The sequence below is a fragment of the Echiichthys vipera genome (assembly GCF_963691815.1).
Source record: "Echiichthys vipera genome assembly, chromosome: 20".
NCBI lineage: Eukaryota > Metazoa > Chordata > Actinopteri > Perciformes > Trachinidae > Echiichthys > Echiichthys vipera.
Window position 1 is genome coordinate 2,438,913 of NC_139845.1, and position 23,712 is coordinate 2,462,624.

A 23,712-nucleotide genomic window follows, 5' to 3' on the forward strand; every position below is an offset into this window, starting at 1 on the left:
TTAATGTGGCCCGGGAAAGGGACCCACGACCCAGAGCTGCAGGAAGGGAAACGTTCGCACGCCGCGGCTCTAATCGCTGACGTGATTAGAAGCTTTTACTTTGAAGGGAAAGGACGAGACGTAACATCATAAACCATCTTGTAAAGACTTCCCTGGCACCGTGCGAGGAAATAAAAGAAATAAAACCTTTCAAGAGAGCTGACAAGAGTGCTCCGCTCCCATATGGCTGCCAATTTCATTCCCCCGCTCTCTACAAATTGCAGTTTAATTGCGTTTGTCGCGGGATATCACAGATGGAGGCGATCGTTTGTATTCATGTGTTTATTTACCTCGGTGCTGCCGGGACTGATAGAAAACCACGTGTGTGTGTGTGTGTGTGTGTGTGTGTGTGTGTGTGTGTGTGTGTGTGTGTGAGTGTACCAGGAACACGGTGAAGTTGTCTCTGTCCTTGGTGAAGTAGGACATCACTCCCACCACGGAGACGCTCTCCTCGGCGCTCGCCACGTACGACTTCTCCCCTTTGGTGTCGCTGAAGTAGAGCAGCTGCTCCACGTTGCTCAGGTTCCGCAGCGAGCAGATGCCCCTGAAGACGCTGCCGCACACCACCAGCACGTCCTTGGCCTCGTGGACCAGCAGGAGCTTGTTGTGGTTGTCCGTGTCCTTGGCCTCCTCGCAGGCGGCGGTGACGGGTGGCGTGCAGTGACGGTTGTCCCGTTTGGGGCCCGTCTCGGTGCGGGACTCGATCTTGAGGTCGGGGCTCAGCTGGTAGAGGTAGTTGACGGCGCCGACGTACAGGCGTCCCGAGCGAGGGTCGACCACCACGTTGTTGACCAGCGTGTCGGAGACGAACCCGCGGGAGGGGATGAGGTATATGGTTGCCAGGGCGACCAGGGAAAACTGCCACGCCCACCACCGCTCCATCATGACTGGTGGAAAAACAGAGAAGAGAAGGAAAAGTTGAATTTTTGTGTTAATTTTGGGAGGAGATTTTAGATTTTGATTGGAGGAGGAAGAGGAAGAAGAGGAGGAGGAGGAGGAGGAGGAGGAGGAAGAAGAGGAGGAGGAGGAGGAAGAAGAGGAGGAGGAAGAGGAAGAAGAGGAGGAGGAGGAGGAGGAGGAGGAGGAGGAGGAGGAGGAAGAGGAGGAAGAAGAGGAGGAGGAGGAAGAGGCGGAGGAGGAGGAGGAAGAAGAGGAGGAAGAAGAGGAGGAAGAAGAGGAGGAGAAAGAGGAGGAGGAGGGGGAGGAAGATGAGGAAGATGAGGAGGAGGAAGAGGAGGAGGAGGAGAAGGAGGAGGAAGAAGAGGAGGAGGAGGAAGAGGCGGAGGAGGAAGAGGAGGAGGAGGAAGAAGAGGCGGAGGAGGAAGAGGAGGAGGAGGAGGATGAAGAAGAGGAGGAGGAAACGACCAAAAAGGTGACCAGAGTTGCTGAGCCAGATTAGAATAGCAAAAACAAAAGAAGTGTGTGTGTGTGTGTGTGTGCGTGTGTGTGTGTGTGTGTGACTGAGTGTAGTCATTAGTTTTCTGACACACTGAGTTCCTTCGTCCATTAGTCTGGAGTGTGTGCGTGTGTGCGTACGGGTGTGTGTGTGTGTGTGTGCATGCGTGCGTGCGTGTGTACGTGCATGTGTGTGTGTGTGTGTGTGCCTGTGTGCGTGCGTGCATGTGTGTGTGTGTGTGTGTGTGTGCGTGTGTGCGTGTGTGTGTGTGTGTGTGTACAACATAAAACCTGAGCTCATAACTTTCCCCTCTGGGTTTTTACGGAGTGCGTCGTAAAACCCTTTTAATCACAGCCGCCCTTCGGAGCCTAAATCAAACGGCTTAAACTCACATTTGGACTCATTTATTTATCACGAGCGGGCGTTTTTATTGGCCAATCATCTGCGTTTGCACGGCGGCGGCGGCGGCTTCTGATTGGTGCTTCTAAAGTCCCTCCAAATTGAGTTTGAGTCATTGCCAAAGGGACTTATCTCCACACACACCTGCTCCCTTAATGACCTGTCTGCAGACACCAGAATCAACTCATCAGAATCATGATGTTGTTTATTCACTGTGTCGTCCGACCACCGTGTCGTCCGACCACCGTGTCGTCCGACCATCGTGTCGTCCGACCATCGTGTCGTCCGACCATCGTGTCGTCCGACCATCGTGTCGTCCGACCATCGTGTCGTGCACGAGCGTCACAGCATCAGTGACTCTGCAACAAGCTTTTCAAACGTGTGAACGGCATCAAACAGCCGGAGGATGCAGGTCAACCATCGCTCTTCTATTTGCTGTTAAACTGAAATAAAAGCATCCTCTCCTCGCTTTGAGCTCCGCGTCAGTCCGGCCCCTCTCCCTCTCTCCCTCTCCCTCTCCCTCTCCCTCTCCCTCTCTCTCTCTCTCTCTCTCTCTCTCTCTCTCTCTCTCTCTCTCTCTCTCTCTCTCTCTCTCTCTCTCTCTCTCTCTCTCTCTCTCTCTCTCTCTCTCTCTCTCTCTCTCTCTCTCTCTCTCTCTCTCTCTCTCTCTCTCTCTCTCTCTCTCTCTCTCTCTCTCTCTCTCTCTCCCTCTCTCTCTCCCTCTCTCTCTCTGTGTCCCGGTCATCTCTCTCTCTCTCTCTCTCCCTCTCTCTCTCCCTCTCTCTCTCTGTGTCCCGGTCATTAAACCTCCTGCATCACAGTAGCTATATATTTATATATATCTATATTCTCCCCCCGAGGGCCTGTTATGGACGTGTGCATCTGCCACATCAAAGGAAAACCCATCTTCTGTTTCCACACAGGGATCCATCTCATCTCTGCTTTCTTTCCCCTCTTTCTCTTCTTCCTTTCTTCCTCCTCGTTAAGCCCGACTGGTGTCAGCCCAGGAAAAAGCGGGAGTCAAAGGTGTGAGAGGTGACGTTCTGTTATTCTCCTTCCTCCGTCATCCTCCTGAGCAACAGTGGGACTTTAAACGGACATTGTTATATTTTAAAGTGCGGCTGAATGAGGTACTTCATCGTGAGTGTGTCAGTTTCCCTTTGGCTCCTCGACGTATTCTCCGTGTATGACACCACAGATCAGCTGTTTGGGTCGGACTCTCTGTGGTTTATGCAATAAACACAAGAGACAAGAGGGTCCCTTTAGGATCCTGAGTAATATTTACCAAGCACCAGAGGCGGAGCACTGGGGGTGGGGGGACGGACGGACAGACTACCCAGGACCCAAGGGTGGGGAGTTAAGTTATGTCATTACATAAAATGACTAAAAATAGATGCAAAACCACCACAAAAAGATGCAAAATGACTAAAAATAGATGCAAAACCATCACAAAAAGATGCAAAATGACTAAAAATAGATGCAAAACTACTGCAAAAGATGCAAAATGACACAATTTGTGTCTGTGTCTGTGTGGTGGGAGTTTGTGTCTGTGCCCGTATCCGTGTCTGTGCTCGTGCCCGTGTCTTTGTCAGTGTCTGTCCGTGTGTGTGCCCGTGTCTGTGCCCGTGTCTGTGCCCGTGCCTGTGTCTGTGCTTTGGGAGTTTAAGGTTCTGGTTAACAGAACTAAGGAACGCAAGTCAGCTTGAATTAAATGTTACGACTGTAAGTCTGAGTGTGTGCGCGTGAGATCACACCGGCACACACCAGCTGAACGTAATTGGTAGAGAACCAGAGTTCCCAACTACAGGGGATAAAACTCTACTGTTACACACACACACACACACACACACACACCGACACACACACGCAGGAGAGAGAAGACAGCAATCGGTGACTCATTAAAATCCTGAGTGCATACTTCTGAAAAGTCTTGACCTCTCTGCTGAAAAAGTTTGCAGTGAAACTAAATCCAGGAACGTCGGCTGAAGCTCCAGCCGGGGGAATCGAGCCCGACTCTGACTCTCTCTCTCCATCTAACCTCTCGCAGCTTTCCTCTTTCTAACTTCTCTTTGTAATTCTCATTGTCTCCCTCTCTCTCCCTCTCACACCGTCTTCACATCCTCACCCACGGGAGCGAGTTCAAACTAAAGCCGTTTTCTGACACACGGGGTTCCTCGAGGGACGGACCAGAGCCAGATGTGGGTCTCACACTAAAGTCCTCCCTCGAGACTCTTTAACAGCCTGGTTTCAACTCCACTTGGGTCTGTGTGCACATGTGATAGAGAGCAACGAGGCTGCAACTAATGGGTGTTTTCATTCATCTGTTCATCGTTCTCTCCATTCATCGATTAGTTGTTTGGTCTGTTTTCACCCCAGAAAATAGACACAAAACCAGCACAGAGATAAAAAACGATGACAGACACACACAATGACCACAGAGAGAAGCTAAACCAGGACATAGAAACCTAAAATGATTAAAAATAGATGGAAAACCACCTCAAAAAGATGTAAAATGACTCAAATAGAAGCAAAACCACCACAAAAAGATGCAAAATGACTAAAAATAGAAGCAAAACCACCACAAAAAGATGCAAAATGACTAAAAATAGATGCAAAAGCACCACAAAAACATGCAAAAAGACTAAAAATAGATGCAAAACCACCACAAAAAGATGCAAAATGACTAAAAATAGATGCAAAACCACCACAAAAAGATGCAAAATGTCTAAAAATAGATGCAAAACCACCACAAAAAGATGCAAAATGACTAAAAATAGATGCAAAACCACAACAAAGACAAACAAAACAACAGAAAATGTACGTAAAATGAGCACAAAGAGAAACAAAATGACTAAAAGTCGACTCTTTGAATGTGGCTGTGTTGGTCCTGTGCAGACAGAGGGGGGGGGGGGGGGGCCTCTGACATGTTTGTGCCCAGGGGCCTGTGGGTTCAGAGTACGTCCATGGCGGCAGCACTGCAGCCTTACAACTTACGTTTTTCTTAGAGTTAGAAAAGAAAGCACCTGTTTTGCATTCACAGCCTACGCCGGCGCCTCGTTTTCATTCATAACACCGGGCCGCGGGAACATGGAAGCTGATTGGCCGGGCCCGGAGGGAATAGGAGCGCTATGATTGGCTGAGCCCGGGGGAAATTGAGTTCTTATTGGTGGTAATGGAGAGGCCTGAAGGAGAGAACGGGCGAAGACAAAGACAGGATCAAAGAGGACACACACACGCACACACACACACACACACACACACACACACACACACACACACACACACACACACACACACACACACACACACACACACACACACACACACACACACACACACACACACACACACACACACACACACACACACACACACACACACACACACACACACACACACACACACACACACACACACACACACACACACACTCGTCTCTGTATAGTACCACGCAGTACCATCTCAGCAGGGCAGCGACACAGCGAGCAGACACACACAAAAGAGCGACTGAAGCAGACACAGAGGAGTGACTGTGAGCACACAATGAGCGCTGAGTACAGGAACTTAGTCACCAGTTCAACGCAAACGGACACGAATGAAACAACTGGACTGACTGGAGAGAAGAAGGAGAGGCTCAAAGTACAGCAGGACACCCCCCCCCCCCCCCTAAGTTTACTTTAGAAAAGCATTTAGGGAACGTTTGGGAACCTCCATTCAAAGCTGTACGGATGGAAGTTTAAAGATGGTGCTTCAGCCGACTGAACGGGCCTTTATCACGACCAGAACTAACCATAGAACCATGAAATGACTAAAAATAGATGCAAAACCACAACAAAAAGATGCAAAATTACTAAAAATAGATGCAAAACCACCACAAAAAGACGCAAAATGACTAAAAATAGATGCAAAACCACCACAAAAAGATGCAAAATTACTAAAAATAGATGCAAAACCAGCACAAAAAGATGCAAAATGACTAAAAATAGATGCAAAACCAGCACAAAAAGATGCAAAATTACTAAAAATAGATGCAAAACCACCACAAAAAGATGCAAAATGACTAAAAATAGATGCAAAACCAGCACAAAAAGATGCAAAATGACTAAAAATAGATGCAAAACCACCACAAAAAGATGCAAAATTACTAAAAATAGATGCAAAACCAGCACAAAAAGATGCAAAATGACTAAAAATAGATGCAAAACCAGCACAAAAAGATGCAAAATTACTAAAAATAGATGCAAAACCACCACAAAAAGATGCAAAATGACTAAAAATAGATGCAAAACCAGCACAAAAAGATGCAAAATTACTAAAAATAGATGCAAAACCACCACAAAAATGGACGGAAAATGACCTTGAATAGCTGACCAACTCCATGTTGGTTATGTTGTCGAGAGGACGCACACACGCCTTCCTTTAGCAGTTTTGACTTTACGGTCGTTACATAAACAGTGCTTAGGATCAAATAATGGTTCAGGATCATCTGGTAAGGATGAACCCTGGGCGCCTCCCTAGGGAGGTGTTCCAGGCACGTCCAGCTGGGAGGAGGCCTCGGGGAAGACCCAGGACCAGGTGGAGAGATTAGATCTCCACACTGGCCTGGGAACGCCTCAGGATCCCCCAGTTAGAGCTGGTTAATGTGGCCCGGGAAAGGGAAGTTTGGGGTCCCCTGCTGGAGCTGCTGCGCCCGAGACCCGACCCCGGATAAGAGGCTGAAGATGAGATGAGTGAGTGAGTTTAAATGTATTGGAACGCCATTTTTTCGAAGTCAGGGTCGGTTTAACGTGCGCTTCGGCGGCTGTTGAACAGACGGTGTCTTTGAACGCAGCACGCTGCCCGAAGAAACACAAGTTTGACCAAAAATAAACAAACGCAGGGAAACGTTCAGTTGTGATGGATTGCTGATCTAAAGCGAGTGCAAATTTATTTTCCCCGCGCTGAGATGAAGTGAAACCCAGCGACTCGTCCTGAAGGAAGGAAGGGAATCAATCTTCTTAAATAAATATGACTTTACATTAATGCAGCGGAAAGTTTTCCCACCGAAGTGAAGACAAAAGTAAAGAGACGGAAACATGATCCCGCTAAACTCACGCACAGATTCATTCTGAGTTATGCAAATGTAATTTAGTGGCTGTGTCCTCCGCGCTGGAGTGAGCGATTAACAGCCGCTCTCTATCCCACACACCTCCCATTAACCCGACAGTGACACACACTGATGAGACCGTGTGTTTGAATCCCTGCATACCAACACAATCCGTCTCCCGCTTTCATAAAAACCACCAGAGACTTAAAATTTCAACAAAGACACACAAAATGATTTCAAATAGAAGCAAAACCATCACAAAAAGATGCAAAATGACTAAAAATTGATGCAAAACCACCTCAAAAAGATGCAAAATGACTAAAAATAGATGCAAAATGACTAAAAATAGATGCAAAATGACTAAAAATAGATACAAAATGACTAAAAATAGATGCAAAATAACTAAAAATAGATGCAAAATGACTAAAAATAGATGCAAAATGACTAAAAATAGATACAAAATGACTAAAAATAGATGCAAAATGACTAAAAATAGATACAAAATGACTAAAAATAGAAGCAAAATGATAACCGAAATAAATTTATTCCAAACACCGGCTCCAGCTCTCCTCTAATGCTGTCAACACTAAATAATTCACTGTGTCACTCACTCTCCTCCACACCTGCATTAATGCTGCACACTCAGCCTCTGGAAGACATGTACGCGGTCTAAAGCAGGACTTGCCGCTGCGCTCATTAGCCAAAGTTAGCACGTTATGAATGGATGCGGAGGATAACTGCCACAGGACCAGAGCATCTCCATAACAGCCTCACTTCCTCCTCTTGATACCATCTTTGAATCAAACCAGGAGGCGTTTCAGACGATCCGATTAACAGTCACCTTGTAAATGAGTCTGAAGGGCAGATTACACTCAGACAAAAACAACAGATATAAAGTTAAAAGGATGGTTTTTAAAAGTGGGGTTGTCTGAGGTGCTTCTCCAGTCGGGGTGTTCAGTACGGTCAGAGGGATCAGGGGTGGACTCGGGGGGGGGGGGGCAGCTGGGCCTCCGTGGTTAGAAAGTGTTGCTAAAGAGCCCTCAACAGTGGGACGAGGCGTAAATGAGAGGAAGTGCCTTATTGGCTGCACTTTACACGTGCAGATAATGATTGGGTGCCCTCTAGGGTGCCCCTTCATACAATAATCATCATAATATATAATGATGATGTGCCCTTAGAGCAAGGAAATGTAATAACGTGCCTTAATGAGTGTCCTTCTGCCTGTTGGGTGCCTCTGTGGTTGAAAAGTGTTGCTAAAGTGCCTCTTTACCACCACAAATGATGCAAAATGACTAAAAATAGATGCAAAACCACCACAAAAAGATGCAAAATGACTAAAAATAGATACAAAACCACCACAAAAAGATGCAAAATGAGTAAAAATAGATGCAAAACCAGCACAAAAAGATGCAAAATGACTAAAAACAGATGCAAAACCACCACAAACAGATGCAAAATGACTATAAATAGATGCAAAACCACCACAAAAAGATGCAAAATGACTAAAAAATAGATGCAAAACCACCACGAAAAGATGCAAAATGACTAAAAATAGATGCAAAACCACCACAAAAAGATGCAAAATGTCTAAAAATAGATGCAAAACCAGCACAAAAAGATGCAAAATGACTAAAAATAGATGCAAAACCACCACAAAAAGATGCAAAATGACTAAAAATAGATGCAAAACCAAAACAAAAAGATGCAAAATGACTAAAAATAGATGCAAAACCTCCACAAAAAGATGCAAAATGACTAAAAATAGATGCAAAACCAGCACAAAAAGATGCAAAATGACTAAAAATAGACCATAAATTGTTATACGTTTGAGCAGAAGAGTGAGGGGTACAACATCAGGACAGTCTGAGCTTCAGAGGCTGCTGCCGACACACTCATACATATGGCACGTGTTGGAGAGCGCTGGAAGCCTCTAATTTGACAAAGTCGCACCATCATTTCCAAACTGTTGCCCTCCTATCACGCATGCCGTCTGGGTGGAGGTGCTGCAGTGAAAAGAACGGCTTTTATCTGAGGATTCCCAGAGGAAGAAGTGGATGGACGAGTGTGACGACTTGGCAAAATGACCTGAGATTTGTGTTTGTTACTTCAGATTTTGTGACTGTGCTATGAAATTACAGTTATCTGCCTGTGAACACAAAAGGCGTGCAGCGTCCGGGACCGCAGCTCCTGCAGGCGTGTGTCCGGACGTAATGACTCGACAGCAGGAGCTGAGGTCACGGACGCTTCCTCTCTCTCCACACTCTGATTATGAAACCTCCACAGAGAGGAAGCGAACGCAGACGTACAACCACTTTATTAAAGAACTGGTTCTGTAGAGCGCGTATCCAGAGATCATTAGCACCGACTGCCCACATGGAGCTACGCCAAAAAAATGTGCGTTTCTGCTCGTGCATGCGTCCGAATGTTCGGAACTTTTTCCCCAACTTTTTCCGAATCAGGTCGTCTGCAAGTGATTTAGCACCAGGTTCTCCCCAAACATGCGGTGCGAGATAGGAGAGGGGCGACCATCATCGAACCGCACCCCAACCCTGTCACGACCGGGGCCGGTTATCCGGGGCCAACCGAAGATCCGTGGCGCTACGGTATCGTTCCGTCTACGGGGGGACTCTGACTTAAAGGCGTTCAGGCACAATCCCACAGACGTTAGCTTCGCACCACTGGCTCCCAAACGTGTGTGTTTCTGCTCGTGCACGCGTCTGAATGTTCGGAACTTTTCCCCAACTTTATACGGCCCTTTGAACTTCCTGCTCTCCGGCTCCTGCTAACCTTTGCACACACACACACACACACACACACACACACACACACACACACACACATATATATATATATACATAAACAGAGAGAGAGATTGGAGGAAAGGCCGCTCTTGATTAACGAGGCCTGCTGTGTTTTCATGTGTGTGCCCGTGTGGAAATATGTGAAGAGAGGAAAGAAGGAGAGATTGTTCTTTGCAGCCAGAGGACGGAGATAGAGCCTTCATTCCTGCGCAGATTAAAGGATTTAGAGCGCCGAGCCTTATTACAGCGCCACAGAGAGAGCGAGGGGGAGCGCTCTCCCCTCCCTCGCCCTCTGTTCAGGGCTGATTAAAGCGCAGATAACGCTCCCTTCCAGGCCGAGAGCGGCTGGATGCCAACTCATAACACACACACACACACATTCACACACACACATTCACACACTCATTAAAATCCAGACATAACAAAGGTTTCTCAGAGTTTTCCAAGGATGCTTGACCTGTTGGACGACCGCCTTTCTTTGCGCGCAACACTCGACCTCGCTCTCTCGTCAGCGTTTAAAGAAGCGTCTCCTCCAGATTTACTGTTAAAAGTACCTGCGATTGAACTGTTTTTTTAAAGAAATGAGCCAAAAATATCCTTTTTTATATGATTTAATGTGCGAATGAGAAGTGGGAGACGTTACAGCAGGTGGGCGGGCTGAAGGAGGGGACACGGCGAGCGTAGGTTTTGCGGTGTGTCTCGCACTGTAGGCGCTAGTTTCCCGCTCCGGTAACACACACACCATGAGTTTGAAGCAGTGTGTGTGTGTCTGTGTGTGTGTGTGGGGGAAAATAAACTACAGTGATGAAATACAGACTTGTTGTTTTACTGCACAGACTTTCACAGACACAGTTGTTCTACCTGTAAAACATACCGTCGTACAGCAGGTGGGCGAGCTGAAGGCGGTGACACACTAAGGGTAGGTTTTTGCGGTGTGTTTCGCACTGTTGCCGCTAGTTTCCCTCTCCAGTAACGCACACACCATCAGTTTGAAGCAGAGTGTGTGTGTCTGTGTGTGTGTGTGAGTGAAAATAAACTACAGTGTGTGTGTATTTCATGTACACACTTTCACAGAGACAGCTGTTCTACCTGTAAACGTACTATCGCGTTCTGAGTTGCTGTTTTTGAAACGTTAGCAGGTGGGCGGGCTGAAGGCGGTGACACACTAAGGGTAGGTTTTGCGGTGTGTCTCGCACTGTCAGCGCTAGTTTCCCGCTCCGGTAACGCACACACCATGAGTTTGAAGCAGAGAGTGTGTGTGTCTGTGTGTGTGTGAGTGAAAATAAACTACAGTGTGTGTGCATTTTAAGTAATTAAATACAGATTTGTTGTTTTACTTCGCACACTTTAACAGACACAGTTGTTCTACCTGTAAAACATACCGTCGTACAGCAGGTGGGCGGGCGAAAGGCGGTGACACACTAAGAGCGCACTCACACTGTCCTTCTGCACCGGGCCAAAACAGGTTTTACGGGTAAAGCCTAGTGCGTTTGACCAGTGTGAGTGCAACCGCTCCGCGCATAACTGCAGCCAGCTGGCCGTCCACGGCCCGTCTGAGAGAGGTGGGCTTTTGTAAAGCACGTTTGCACGTGTACGCACATGTGCGCCTGTTGGGACATAGAAAAAAGAAGGAGGGACCATGCGCGGACATTTAAAACAATGGCGGTGAAAGGTTCACGTTGGTGTGATGCGGAGGTGGAGTGTTTACTGCAGATTTGGTCGATGAAAAGATTCAAAAACAGTCGACAAGACGCACAAAAACTCCGAGGTCTACGGAAAGATCTGGAAACAAAGCCATGCATCGCCATGACGTCATCAATGCGTGTGACGTGTTACGGCGTGATGACGTATAGGCAGCAAGAAGCATTCTCCGAGGCCCAGGTAGTGTGAGTACAAACGGGCCTGGAGGGGGGGACAAGGACCCTAAAGCACGGGGCACGGGACGGAGGCACAGTGGGAGTGCGCCCTAAGAGTATTTGTTGCAGTGTGTCTCGCACTGTCGGCGCTAGTTTGCCTCTAAAAGATAGAGTGTCGCCTGAAATTTACCGCTCCGTTAACACACACACACACACACACACCATGAGTTTGAAGCAGAGTGTGTGTGTCTGTGTGTGAGTGAGTGAAAATAAACTACAGTGTGTGTGTATTTCATGTTCACAGTTGTTCTACCTGTAAACCACATACTGTCGTGTTCTGAGCCGCCGTAGTTCGACTTCCTCCGACTGTGAGTCAAAGCAGCTCTCCCCGACACGCTGCGGCCTTTATGCTCCACTCCACAAACACCTGATCACATCTCCTTCCTTCCTCACGGGTGAATGTTCGGATCTATTTTAGGCTGTGATCCATATCCGACACCTACATGCACTGACGGGAGACGTCCTGCAGAGTTTACCAGACGACGCGTCTTTTACTTTGTGAGTTTTACCGATCGAGCCGTCTCTCCGGAGTTATTCCCCCTTTTTTTAGCTCTGTTTGTAGAAGTGAGAAAGCACGAACACGACGGCAGAGAACAGGATCCTGCTGCAGGAACCTTTTCAGGGATGTTTTAAAAACGCGTTCTACTTGAACTCTAATGCCTGTTTCCTTAGACCAGTCTTAGGGCGCACTCATACTGTCCTTCCGTCCCGTGCCCAAACAGGTTATATGGCTAAAGTCTGGTTCCTTTGACCAGTGTGAGTACAAACGCACCGCGCCTAGCTAATATCTAATCAACTGCCTCGTCAACCATCTAATCAGCCGCCTCGTCAACCGCCTCGTCAACCATCTAGTCAACTGCCTCGTCAACCGCCTCGTCAACCGCCTCTTCAACCACCTCGTCAACCGTCCCTTCAACCGCCTCGTCAACCGCCTCGCCAACTGCCTCATCAACCGCCTCGTCAACCATCTAGTCAACCGCCTCGTCAACCGCTTGGTCAACCACCTCGCAACCGTCCCATCAACCGCCTTGTCAACCGCCTCGCCAACCGCCTCGCCAACCGCCTCGCCAACCGCCTCGCCAACCGTCTCGTCAACTATCTCGTCAACCGTCTCATCAACAATCTCGTCAACCGCCTCGTCAACTATCTCGTCAACCGTCTCATCAACCATCTCGTCAACCGTCTCGTCAACAGTCTCGTCAACCATCTAATCCACCGCCTTGTCAACCATCTCGTAAACCGCCTCGTCAAAACACTTCCCCTCTTCCACCTGAGGCAGTACTAAAAAAGTGCCGAGTGCAATCTACAAGAAAACCAAAACGTGGAGTCTTACGGTGCGGTGACAAAACGCCACGACAGACATGAAACCAAGCTGAGCACAGATGTCTCCAGCTGTCGATCTGGAGGCTACAAACTTCTTTACAGCTGCTGTTTTAAGGCTGCGGCAAAGGCAGAGTTGAATTATGAAGAGGAAACGGAAGAGGAGGTGGTGTAGACAAACCGAACAGCGACAACAAGAGACACATGAATTATGGAGCAGCGAACGCAGCGCGGTGTGAAGCAGATGCTCCTGATGTTGGGCCTGCTCCGCGCACAGCTGCTCCTGGTTGGCAGAGAGCGCGTGGAGCTTCACGGTAGCTCGGCCCAGAGTAGTGCTGTTGTACTTTTCTTTTTTAACGGCACGTCCATCCATCCATACAAACTGCCTTATCAACACACACACAGCACACAGCCTGCTGGGGAAACACAGCTTTATACGGGGGGGAGAACACTTTGGACAAACGCAGCTCTGTTGAGTCAGACGGAGACTTTTTCTGGCTCCCAACGGGAAAACAAACACGTCGAGCTGCAGGTGGCTTCAACTTTTTAAGCTCCAGGTTGAAATATTAACCAACTACCTGCTGGACCGTTAAAATCTGAAACTATCAGGACGTTTGTTTCCAGATCTTCACAACAGTTGAGGTGGTTCAGGATCATCTAGTAAGGATGAACCCTGGGCGCCTCCCTAGGGAGGTGTTCCAGGCACGTCCAGCTGGGAGGAGGCCTCGGGGAAGACCCAGGACCAGGTGGAGAGATTAGATCTCCACACTGGCCTGGGAACGCCTCAGGATCCCCCAGTTAGAGCTGGTTAATGTGGCCCGGGAAAGGGAAGTTTGGGGTCCCCTGTTAAAGCTGCTGCCCCCGCGACCCGACCCCGGATAAGAGGCTGAAGATGATGATGAGATGAAGACTCGATAACGTTATATTTAAGCAATAACTGGGAGCATTTTGTGGTATATGGGATTATATCACAGCTAAGGGGCCTGTGATATAATCCCATATACCACAAAATGCTCCCACGCAGTTCTTCTTACGGTTATGAAACTGTGACCTTATGCAACCGCAGTTATGGAAAAAATAGGTTAATTCGGACAACTTATGTGTGGACTATCAGCTAAAGAGGTGAATACCGTATTTTTTGGATTAAAAGTCGCTCCGGATTAAAAGTCTCACCGGCCGAAAATGCAAAATAAAGAAAGAAAAAAACAGATATAAGTCGCACTAGAAAAACACATTTTACATATTTTTGATCACAATTTATTTCTATTTATGTCAGAAAAAGCTGTTGTTACTTCATGTTCTTGTGTATTCATACCATTTGCTTTTGATTTATATTAACTTTTTATACCACTGCGGTAGATACTAATGTAATAGTATATACTAATGCAATTCCTTCAAAATAAAATGCATGGGAAAGGAAGTTGTTTCAAAGTAAAAACAAACATCACATACGTGCAGTTGTTGTTCACGACAGTCTGGATTTGTGCAGCTTTAATTATTGCATCTAATAAAAGTCTCAAATGACTCGCAGGTTTATGCTATTTGGCCTTTTGAACTTCCATTTATTTCATTCATTCATTCATTCATTCATCTTCAGCCTCTTGTCCCTGTCGGGGTCGCGGGGGGCTGGAGCCGATCCCAGCTGACATCGGGCGTGAGGCGGGGTCCACCCTGGACAGGACGCCAGTCTATCACAGGACACATAGAGACGAACAGAGACAGACAACCATTCACACCTACGGGTGATTTAGAGTCATCAATGAACCGAACACCTGCACGTCTTTGGACTGTGGGAGGAAACCGGAGAACCCGGAGAAAACCCACGCAGACACGGGGACAACATGCAAACTCCACACAGAAGGGCCCCAGCCCGCTGGACTTGAGACTTTTAAGTTTGGTTTTCTCCGTAAAAAAAAAAAAAGGAAGCTGGTCATTTGTCACACTGCGTCTTATTGAAGTCAACAACAAATGATTAATTGAACAGTGGAGTCCGTGTTTCTGGGGCTCAAGCTGAGATGAAGAGGAACGGCGTGGAGCTGCTCCGCTGACAATGACGACAGCCTCACCAACCCTCCAGTGTTTCATCTTACACACTGTACATAATGAACTGCAGCGTCTACCTCACGGCTAACACACACACACACACACACACACACACACACACACACCTCTATTCGGTGTGTGTGTGTGTGTACAGGAAGTGAGAAGACACACCAACGCGGAGGTGAAGAACAGCCTGAATATCAATGTGTATTTATGAGCCGGCGGGAGATAAAAGGAGGAGAGATGAAGTGCGAGAGGCAGATTGTGCTGTCGCTCCGTCGCCGTATTAAAAGCACAGAGAGGTGCATTCTGGGACACGCCTGAGTCCCCGATGAACACACACTTGCAGCCTTTAAACTTTCTAACGCAGAGCCACTGAGGAGACGCGATGAGGAGCGATCTGACGCTCGTCGCGCTCCCAGAGGACGTGTCCTTTTAATAAAGACGCTTTTGTTTTGAGTAATTAATGAAATCAAATGACGGCGGCGTGGAAAACCCCTCGACGCCACCGACATCTGACGCATCTGTGTGTGCGTTTTGATTTGATTTCCAACCTCAGACGCTATAAAAGATTGTTACTCCAGGTCGGGAATGAGTCCTGACCCCGAGTGAAGGAGTTCAGGTACCTCGGGATCTTGTTCACGAGTGAGGGGACGATGGAGCGTGAGTTTGGCCGGAGAATCGGAGCAGCGGGGGCGGAGCTGCAGTCGCTCTACCGCACCGTTGTGACCAAAAGAGAGCTGAGGAAGGCAAAGCTCTGGATCTACCGCTCAGTCCTGGTTCCTACCCTCACCTGTGGTCATGAAAGCTGGGTCAGGACCCAAAGAACCAGGTCCAGGTCCAAGCGTGTGAAATGTGTTTCCTCAGGAGGGGGTCTGGAGTCTCCCTTAGAGAGAGGGGGAGAAGTTCAGCATCCGTGAGGAACTCGGAGTAGAGCCACTGCTCCTTTGCGTTGAAAGGAGCCAGTTGAGGTGGTTCAGCATCATCTGGTAAGGATGAACCCTGGGCGCCTCCCTAGGGAGGTGTTCCAGGCACGTCCAGCTGGGAGGAGGCCTCGGGGAAGACCCAGGACCAGGTGGAGAGATTAGATCTCCACACTGGCCTGGGAACGCCTCAGGATCCCCCAGTTAGAGCTGGTTAATGTGGCCCGGGAAAGGGAAGTTTGGGGTCCCCTGCTAAAGCTGCTGCCCCCGAGACCGACCCCGGATAAGAGGCTGAAGATGAGATGAGACACTGTATAAAAGAAGCGGACACACCCGTTGGTTTGAGTCCCGCTGTTTTGGAGTCACGAGTTTGAAGCGAGCCTGGACGGGGAACCCTGCGAGGCATTTGAGGTCAGGCATTGACCTCGGACGGTTCAGGTCAGAGGGTTATGGTTCAGGCTGTTCGGAGAGGTAGCATAAGAGTGGATCTCAAGGAGCCACACACACACACACACACACACACACACACACACACACACACACACACACACACACACACACACACACACACACACACACACACACACACACACACACACACACACACACACACACACACACACACACACACACACACACACACACACACACACACACACACACACACACACACACACACACGCGCCCACACACACACACACTGAAGGAGTGTGACCCTGGTGTAGAGCCAAGGAAATTGAGAGGATTACTAGTATTAAAAAAATACACACTTTTACGCTCTCTCTTTCTCTCTCACACACACACACACACTTGCGGAAGCACGCCTTTGTACTGAGGGCAAATCAGTGACACACACACACACACAGACACACACGCACGCACTCATACAGTGTGTGTGACCCAGTTCATTATATGGAGGGTGTTAGAAGGGAAATCCACATTATTAATCTGCAATGTGAATTTAAAGGCTATTACCTGCTAAATGGTACTCTGCCATGCTGTGTGTGTGTGTGCGTGCGTGCGTGCGTGCGTGTGTGTGTGTGTGTGTGTGTGTGTGTGTGTGTGTGTGTGTGTGTGTGTGTGTGTGTGTGTGTGTGTGTGTGTGTGTTGTTATGTGTGTGAAGCAGCAATAAAAGTCATTGTGGTATCAGCCAGTGACTGCCAGCTGCTGTAGAACGATAGAGAGACCTTAGTTTACACGTCTCTCTCTCAGCCCTGAGGGTGTGTGTGTGTGTGTGTGTGTGTGTGTGTGTGTGTGTGTGTGTGTGTGTGTGTGTGTGTGTGCTGTATAAACAGTTCGGAGGAAACAATACACAAACACAAAACCAGTCCCTCCAGTCTGTTGCTCAGTAACTGTGTCGCTTCACTTTGTGTCTGCGAGGAAAAATCTGTGACTTAGCATTCTCTGTAATGTCCACTTAAAGCTGCATTCTCTCTAATGTCCACTTAAAGCTGCATTCTCTCTAATGTCCAGCAGGGGGAGACTCCACTTAAAGCTGCATTCTCTCTAATGTCCAGCAGTAGGAGACTCCACTTAAAGCTGCATTCTCTCTAATGTCCAGCAGGAGGAGACTCCACTTAAAGCTGCATTCTCTCTAATGTCCAGCAGGAGGAGACTCCACTTAAAGCTGCATTCTCTCTAATGTCCAGCAGGAGGAGACTCCACTTAAAGCTGCATTCTCTCTAATGTCCACTTAAAGCTGCATTCTCTCTAATGTCCAGCAGGAGGAGACTCCACTTAAAGCTGCATTCTCTCTAATGTCCACTTAAAGCTGCATTCTCTCTAATGTCCAGCAGGAGGAGACTCCACTTAAAGCTGCATTCTCTCTAATGTCCAGCAGGGGGAGACTCCACTTAAAGCTGCATTCTCTCTAATGTCCAGCAGGAGGAGACTCCACTTAAAGCTGCATTCTCTCTAATGTCCAGCAGGAGGAGACTCCACTTAAAGCTGCATTCTCTCTAATGTCCAGCAGGAGGAGACTCCACTTAAAGCTGCGTTCTCTCTAATGTCCAGCAGGGGGAGACTCCACTTAAAGCTGCATTCTCTCTAATGTCCAGCAGGAGGAGACTCCACTTAAAGCTGCGTTCTCTCTAATGTCCAGCAGGAGGAGACTCCACTTAAAGCTGCATTCTCTCTAATGTCCAGCAGGAGGAGACTCCACTTAAAGCTGCATTCTCTCTAATGTCCAGCAGGAGGAGACTCCACTTAAAGCTGCATTCTCTCTAATGTCCAGCAGGAGGAGACTCCACTTAAAGCTGCATTCTCTCTAATGTCCAGCAGGAGGAGACTCCACTTAAAGCTGCATTCTCTCTAATGTCCAGCAGGAGGAGACTCCACTTAAAGCTGCATTCTCTCTAATGTCCAGCAGGAGGAGACTCCACTTAAAGCTGCATTCTCTCTAATGTCCAGCAGGAGGAGACTCCACTTAAAGCTGCATTCTCTCTAATGTCCAGCAGGGGGAGACTCCACTTAAAGCTGCATTCTCTCTAATGTCCAGCAGGAGGAGACTCCACTTAAAGCTGCATTCTCTCTAATGTCCAGCAGGAGGAGACTCCACTTAAAGCTGCATTCTCTCTAATGTCCAGCAGGAGGAGACTCCACTTAAAGCTGCATTCTCTCTAATGTCCAGCAGGAGGAGACTCCACTTAAAGCTGCATTCTCTCTAATGTCCAGCAGGAGGAGACTCCACTTAAAGCTGCATTCTCTCTAATGTCCAGCAGGAGGAGACTCCACCTAAAGCTGCATTCTCTCTAATGTCCAGCAGGACGAGACTCCACTTAAAGCTGCATTCTCTCTAATGTCCAGCAGGGGGAGACTGCGGTTATTATTAAGGCTGAGACAAGACGCCAATTATGGAGAGGTCCGTCCCTGGAACTGTAGGTAGCACTTTTCTATGTGTGTGTGCGTGTGCGTGTGTGTGTGTGTGTGTGTGTGTGTGTGTGTGTGTGTGTGTGTGTGTGTGTGTGTGTGTGTGTGTGTGTGTGTTCATCCAGACTGTGCTATCTGACGGGGCAGATTGTGATTTTAGCTGAGCCACGCTAATCTGTGGTTACAATATGAAGCGCTTATTACACCACGGCACTCTGTGGGAACTCTGAGTGTGTGTGTGTGTGTGTGTGTGTGTGTGTGTGTGTGTGTGTGTGTGTGTGTGTGTGTGTGTGTGTGTGTGTGTGTGTGATAGGGAGTATATGGGGCCAGATAAGACGACAAAGTGAGGGCGGGAGAGAGAATTAGGTTTAGACAGAGAGGAGAAAGTGTGTTAGAGGCGGTTTGTCTCTACGGTAATAAAGGATTTACACTTTTTTACATTTTTACGTAAATAAAAAACTTTGAACGCAACTTTATTAGCAACAGAGCTTCACTGGGGGGATGGGGTGGGGTGGGGGGGTGACTGAGTCCATTTAGTCAAGTACTGTCGTTCTACTTTAATTAACTAAGACTTAAGCGAACGAGACAACAGTTATTTGACTTTTGATGACGTCACTTCTGCAGATTCAGATTATTAACACAGATGTTAAGGTTTTAAGGTGGAATTGCTTTATTTCTCCCATTAGGTTTATGGTTTTAAGGTGGAATAACTTAACTTTCTAATGTATGTTTAAGGTTTTAAGGAGGAATTATTTCACGTTTCTGGCTTTAAGGTGGAATTATTTCACGTTTTGTGGTTTTGAGGTGGAATAGCTTAACTTTTTACTGTATGTTTAAGGTTTTAAGGTGGAATTACTTAACTTTTTACTGTATGTTTAAGGTTTTAAGGTGGAATTACTTAACTTTTTACTGTATGTTTAAGGTTTTAAGGTGGAATTAATTAACTTTTTACTGTATGTTTAAGGTTTTAAGGTGGAATTACTTCACTTTTTACTGTATGTTTAAGGTTTTAAGGTGGAATTACTTCACGTTTGTGGTTTTGAGGTGGAATAGCTTCATATTTAGTTAGATTTTGTAACGTTATTACTTTTTTTAAGATTTTAAGGTGGAATTGCCTACTTTTCCCTTTACTTTCATGGCTTTCAGGTTGAATTACATTACCTTTAAAGGTGGAATGACTTTACTTTTCCTTAAGGTATTAAGGTGGAATTACTTTACTTTGAATATTTAAAGGTAGAACATCTTACATTTTCATTTTACCTTTAATGTTTTAAGGTGGAATTAACCTACTCTATAGGTAGGTTTCAGGGTACTGGTATCATATGTATTTTAACCCTACCCAGCCTGAGCTAAAATACTTAATTACATTATTAAAATTCGACTAAATCTGCAGATTATTCTCTTGTTTATCAATAACACACTGAAACGCTGCCCTGCTGAGCTGCCTTTGGCCTTGGCAGCACTCACCTCCAGTGCTTTCTCATCGTTTTATTTCTGCCTCCACTCTCTGGTTATTTGTGAGATCTAATCTGTTATTTCACACACACACACACGCACACACTCCCGTGGAGATGCCCGTTAGATAGCTTGCAGATTTTCAGAAGGTTAGAGAGGGAGCGAGGGCAAAAGAGGGCGAGAGACGATGAGCTGGGAGCGAAGGGGAGCAGAGGAGCAGAGGGTCAGTGTCGGGTTTTTATTTGAAGGCCTTCAGCCTCCAGGAGCAGAGAGAGAGAAAAGAGAAAAGAGAAGATCACGATATGAAAAAAGGGTGGAAGTGAAGAGAGAAAGGTGACAAGAGGCTGGGAGGAGACGGAGAGCAGCGCTGTGACCGCTGTGCGTCAGCTGCAGACCTCTGAGACGCACCGGCAGAGAAATATGCATCCGAATATGAATTAAATATGAACCGACGTGGGACTTTTTTTGAGTCTTAGAGGTTATACAGAGAGAGAGAGCTGCAGTAAACCAGGAAATATAATAATAAAAACAAGTCAATGTGGCCGTCCTGTGGGTGGAAACACATCAATGTCTCGCTGAAGTCAGGAGAAGTGCAGGAAGCCTCGTGGGTGTCGGTCCTTTAGATGCACAGGAACTTTATCACGGTATCAGCGCTCATGCTTTCCAGAGTTACGCTTTCTTTTTTTTAAATATTTACACGTTCGATAAGTGAAGAAAGAAGCTGTGAACACTGAAACATCATCATCTATGCAGCAGATATGAACCCGAGTTACAGCGGGATGATCGTAGGAGTCTTTGTGGTTCCCGTCTCCTCAGGTGGTCTCTACGGTCTACGGTGAAGGTTCAACGTATTCTCATTGACAGGTTCAACAGTTCATCGACAACCTTACAGGTCGACTGTGCGTGCAGCTTATCACTTTCAGTGGCCTGAAACACCACAAAAACGTGACAAAACGACTAAAAACAGACGCAAAATACCACAAAAACATGACAAAACGACTAAAAACCGGCGCAAAACACCACAAAAAGATGACAAAACGACTAAAAACAAACACAAAACACCACAAAAACGTGACAAAACGACTAAAAACAGACACAAAACACCACAAAGACGTGACAAAACGACTAAAAACAGACACAAAACACCACAAAAACATGACAAAACGACTAAAAACAGACGCAAAACACCACAAAAACATGACAAACGACTAAAAACAGACGCAAAACACCAAAAAAACATGACAAAACGACTAAAAACAGATGAAAACACCACAAAAACATGACAAAACGACTAAAAACACCACAAAAACATGACAAAACGACTGAAAACAGACACAAAACACCACAAAAACATGACAAAACGACTATAAACAAACAAAACACCACAAACACATGACAAAATGACTAAAAACAAACAAAACACCACAAAAACATGACAAAACGACTAAAAACAGACGCAAAACACCAAAAAAACGTGACAAAACGACTAAAAACAGACGCAAAACACTAAAAAAACACGACAAAACGACTAAAAACAGACGCAAAACACCACAAAAACATGACAAAACGACTAAAAACAGACACAAAACACCACAAAAACGTGACAAAAAGACTAAAAACAGATGAAATCACCACAAAAACATGACAAAACGACTAAAAACAGATGCAAAACACCACAAAAACATGACAAAATGACTAAAAACAGACGCAAAACACCACAAAAACATGACAAAATGACTAAAAACAGACACAAAACACCACAAAAACGTGACAAAAAGACTAAAAACAGATGAAATCACCACAAAAACATGACAAAACGACTAAAAACAGATGCAAAACACCACAAAAACATGACAAAACGACTAAAAACAGAGGAAAACACCACAAAAACATGACAAAACAACTAAAAACAGAGGAAAACACCACAAAAACGTGACAAAACGACTAAAAACAGACGCAAAACACCACAAAAACATGACAAAACGACTAAAAACAGACAAAAACACCACAAAAACATGACAAAACGACTAAAAACAGATGAAAACACCAAAAAAAACATGACAAAACGACTAAAAAACAGACACAAAACACCACAAAAACATGACAAAACCACTAAAAACCGGCGCAAAACACCACAAAAACATGACAAAACGACTAAAAACAGACGAAAACACCACAAAAACATGACAAAACGACTAAAAACAGACACAAAACACCACAAAAACGTGACAAAACGACTAAAAACAGACGCAAAACACCACAAAAACATGACAAAACGACTAAAAACAGACGCAAAACACCACAAAAACATGACAAAACGACTAAAAACAGACGAAAACACCACAAAAACATGACAAAACGACTGAAAACCGACGAAAAAACTTGCGGTCTCCTCAGACTCCTTCAGCTGCTTCACCAGTTCCTCTCTACGGTGCTGTGTCCTGAGTACGGTGTAACGTATTCCATAGACGGGTTCAACAGTTCATCGACAACCTTACAGGTCGACTGTGCGTGCAGCTTATCACTTTCAGTGGCCTTAAGGACTTTAGGGTTTTTTACCTTTACACGCAAACACAACGCTGGAGCCTTTTTAACAAAAACATGACAAAACGACTAAAAACAGACGCAAAACACAGAAACGTGACATGACATCATGGTCCCACCAAGGTCACCAGCCCTCATCTCATCTTCAGCCTCTTATCCGGGGTCGGGTCTCGGGGGCAGCAGCTCCAGCAGGGGACCCCAAACTTCCCTTTCCGGGCCACATTAACCAGCTCTAACTGGGGGATCCTGAGGCGTTCCCAGACCAGTGTGGAGATCTAATCTCTCCACCTGGTCCTGGGTCTTCCCCGAGGCCTCCTCCCAGCTGGACGTGCCTGGAACACCTCCCTAGGGAGGCGCCCAGGGTTCATCCTTACCAGATGATCCTGAACCACCTCAACTGGCTCCTTTCAACACAAAGGAGCAGCGGCTCTACTCCGAGTTCCTCACGGATGCTGAACTTCTCCCCCTCTCTCTAAGGGAGACTCCAGACCCCCTCCTGAGGAAACACAGTTCACACGCTTGGACCTGGACCTGGTTCTTTGGGTCATGACCCAGCTTTCATGACCACAGGTGAGGGTAGGAACCAGGACTGAGCGGTAGATCCAGAGCTTTGCCTTCCTCAGCTCTCTTTTCATCACAACGGTGCGGTAGAGCGACTGCAGCTCCGCCCCCGCTGCTCCGATTCTCCGGCAAACTCACGCTCACTCGTGAACAAGATCTCCAGCACTTCACTGACTCTTAGTTCATTAAATGACTGTTTTTAAAGCTCCTTGCACCATTAAATCCACTCTTGAGGAACATTAAGACAGTGTTTGACGACACTTTGAGGAGCTGTCTGCGTGTTGTGCCGTGGAAGACACGCGCTCCTGCAGCAACTTTATTAAAACACATTTAAATCCGTTGCCGCGGTAACACAAGAAT

At 46.7% G+C, this 23,712-nt stretch overlaps 1 protein-coding gene across 2 annotated transcripts in view; it reads right to left on the bottom strand.

Annotated features, from left to right (window-relative positions):
- Nucleotides 1-23,712, bottom strand: part of LOC310962633 (plexin-B2-like) — a 206,440-nt gene that overhangs the window by 55,134 nt on the left and 127,594 nt on the right. For both annotated transcript variants that reach the window (XM_083935141.1, XM_083935140.1), the window contains one exon: nucleotides 421-926. In XM_083935141.1, coding sequence (XP_083791267.1) covers nucleotides 421-924 — 504 coding nt within the window. In that variant the 5' untranslated portion in view covers nucleotides 925-926. The remainder of the gene's footprint in view (nucleotides 1-420; nucleotides 927-23,712) is intronic.